This window comes from Phaethon lepturus, unplaced genomic scaffold (genome assembly GCF_000687285.1).
Source record: "Phaethon lepturus isolate BGI_N335 unplaced genomic scaffold, ASM68728v1 scaffold24159, whole genome shotgun sequence".
NCBI lineage: Eukaryota > Metazoa > Chordata > Aves > Phaethontiformes > Phaethontidae > Phaethon > Phaethon lepturus.
The window spans coordinates 119-2,880 of NW_010565856.1; the positions used below are offsets into that span (position 1 = coordinate 119).

General features: G+C 55.9%; 1 protein-coding gene across 1 annotated transcript in view; it reads left to right on the plus strand.

Annotated features, from left to right (window-relative positions):
- Positions 1 to 362: 362 nt before the first annotated feature.
- Positions 363 to 2,762, plus strand: part of CASP9 (caspase 9, apoptosis-related cysteine peptidase) — a gene marked incomplete at its 5' end in the record, with an annotated part of 5,340 nt that continues 2,940 nt past the window's right edge. The window contains 4 exons of the mRNA XM_010295313.1: positions 363 to 582; positions 1,057 to 1,137; positions 1,337 to 1,368; positions 2,323 to 2,499. Coding sequence (XP_010293615.1) covers positions 363 to 582; positions 1,057 to 1,137; positions 1,337 to 1,368; positions 2,323 to 2,499 — 510 coding nt within the window. The remainder of the gene's footprint in view (positions 583 to 1,056; positions 1,138 to 1,336; positions 1,369 to 2,322; positions 2,500 to 2,762) is intronic.

Below are 2,762 nucleotides of genomic sequence, written 5' to 3' on the forward strand. Positions count from 1 at the left end.
AGGTGCCCCTGTGTCCCCTCTCTGTTACTGGGTATGGGTCTGGGGGTGTCTTGCCTTGTCTGGTGACAGCCTGGAGTGCCTGTTTGTCCCCTGAGGACAGCCGTGACTGCTCCTTCCTCCTTCTCCCTCCACGCCCTGAGGCAGGCTGCAGCTGCCTGTCCCAGTGGAGGCGGCGGGGCTGGGGGGCTTGGGGGGTTGCTGAGGGTCTCTGCGACCGTGTCTGCTGGGTCTCGGTCTCATTCACCCCACGTGGGTGCGCATCCCCGCGTCTCCCCTCTCTGGGTGCTGGTTGGAAGGGCCGGCCGGGCAGTGTGCCTTGGCTCGGGGTAAACACACATCGTGTCCTGGGCTTTCCTCTGCAGAGCGCTGGCAGCCGAGGAGAGCAAGCCCGGCAGCTGGTCATCGACCTGGAGACTAGAGGGAAACAGGCTTTTCCTATATTCCTCTCCATCCTGCGGGACACTGGGCAGGATGACCTTGCGGCCATGCTGGTCGAGGAGTGCGAATGCCTGCTGGCGCCGCCACAGCTGCTGGACCTGAGGCCTGTCGAGCTGGCTTTAGGTGGAGAAACGCGTAAGAAAAGTAGGTATTGAGGGTGCAGTTGTGTCCTGGGCAAACGGCAGCATGGAGGGGGTTAGCTGGGATCCCTCTTGCTGCGGGGAACAGTCTGTGAAATGCTGATTTTTATCCTGGAGCACAGCTTGTATAGGTGACTACGCAGAGCTCTGTCTGTGTGCTCGTGGTGTTCAGAGCTTCCTTCTCCCTGTTTTTGCACGCAACCTCAGTGTGTAAAAATGGATTTTGCCATGTCCTCGCCACCTTGTGCTCTGCTGATTCTGCGTGCAGATCCGGCTTGAGCAGTTGTAAGGAGAAACTTCAGTCTGTCGAACCCTGAAAAGGGGAACACGGATGCGATGTCATATCGCAGCCTTGCGGCAGGGTCGCTGTGACAGGCGGCTGGCGGTGCAGGTCCTTCTGGGGACCCTGGATTGGTTACTCATTGCATGAAACCGGAAGGGGGAGAAGGCGAGAGCTGACTTTCCTGTGTCGTTACAGATACGAACTTCCCTGAACGTTTTTCTGTCCCGGTCCAAGGTGAGAACGAAAGGCCTCGAATGCCTTCTGCGCCTGCCCGGGGTAAGCCACGTCCCAGGCTCTTCCTGAGAAACAGCACGCTGAATGCTCATTTCCAGCTCAGGGTGGGAAGAGGGAATTTGTATGTGTCACCAACGTGTTGCGGGTGACGGGGAAGGCTTGACGTGAGTTCTGAGAGGAAGGTGTATACGGTCTCATGGAGCACAGAGAGCTAAATCTGTGTCTCTGTTGTGTGTTGTAGGTTCGGCTGTTGACGAGAGGAACCGCGATCTGGTTGGTGTTCGGTTAGGCCCAAAGCGTTCCCTACTAAGTAAAAGCTTGCTGCCTTGTGGATGGCTGCGGGAAAACAGCCCCGGGCCAGCCGGTTCTTGCTTTGCCTTATTCCTAGCGCTCGTTCCGAGGCTGGCGCTGCTGTAATGGGGCCGATTGGCTGGGAGCATGTCGATTGTTAGCCAGCTCTTCCTTAAGATTACCACAGCTGTAACACAAATAACAAAACACAGAGCTAAAGCTCATGCTTAATTTCATAGAATCACAGAATCATTAAGGTTGGAAAAGACCTTTAAGATCGTCAAGTCCAACTGTCAACCCATCACCACCATGCGCACTAAACCATGTCCCAAAAGGGACATTTCTGAAGGCACCAGGTCGTGTCTCATCTGTGAAGTGGCGTTTAGACTTTGTAAGTGTTGTGTTGAGAGATGCGCGCCAGGAAGACGATAATGAAGGCATGCGGTGTGCTTTGGCGCGTTGGGAAGGGTGCAGGGATGTGAGTGAGTATTGTGAAGGCATCCAAAGTAGCCTTCTGATAGCCCGTAGCCTGTGGGTACGCGATGCGGAGGGGATAGTTTGGCTGCCTGGGTGCAGGTGTTTGGGTAAAATAAAACTCTTGCGGTGCTGTCGTCGACGGTAAAGCCGAGTTTCTGGGAGATTTACCCACTCTCTTGGCTCCTCGCGTGGGCTCTCGTGGTGAGGTTTGAGGGCGATGCCTAAAAAAACTCCCAGAAACTTCAACATGCCGTGCAAGACACGGCGAGTATAGAAGCAGCCAGTGTTGCGCAAAGACACTCCCCGATGCTCTTGTCCGGCCTTAGGTCTGGAGAAACGAAACAGCCGTGAAACGAGCTGCTCTAAGGATGCCTGTTCCTCCTTGGCATCGCGTCCTGCTGGAGTAGCCAGCGAGCGCTCCGAATCAGAGGGTGTTTAATTGTGGTGTGTGCCTGCCAGGTTTATGAGCTGAAAGCGGACCCATGTGGATGCTGCCTGATCCTCAACAACGTCAACTTCAGTAGAGACTCGGGTCTGTCGACTCGAGTCGGCTCCGACGTGGACTGCGAGAAGCTGGAGAAGCGCTTCACGGCCTTGCACTTCGACGTCCTGACTCGGCGGGATCTCAAAGCTCAGGTGAGGTGTCCCGCATCCAGCTGACGTCAGGGACGAGAGTCGAGCCCGCAGGAGCGATGCGAGAGCGTTGCGGGATGTGCCGCCGCGTTGGCAGCACGCCAAAAGCCCCGGCCTGCACTGTACAAAGAGATAATCGACCACTCACATCCTCTTGTTTTATTGCCTTGCTGCAGTCTCAGAAGGCGAATGGGCCTTGTGTGTTTTCACCCTTCTGCCTGAACTCTGACTCCGGGTTGTGGTTTGTAGGGGAATTGGGGAGGCTG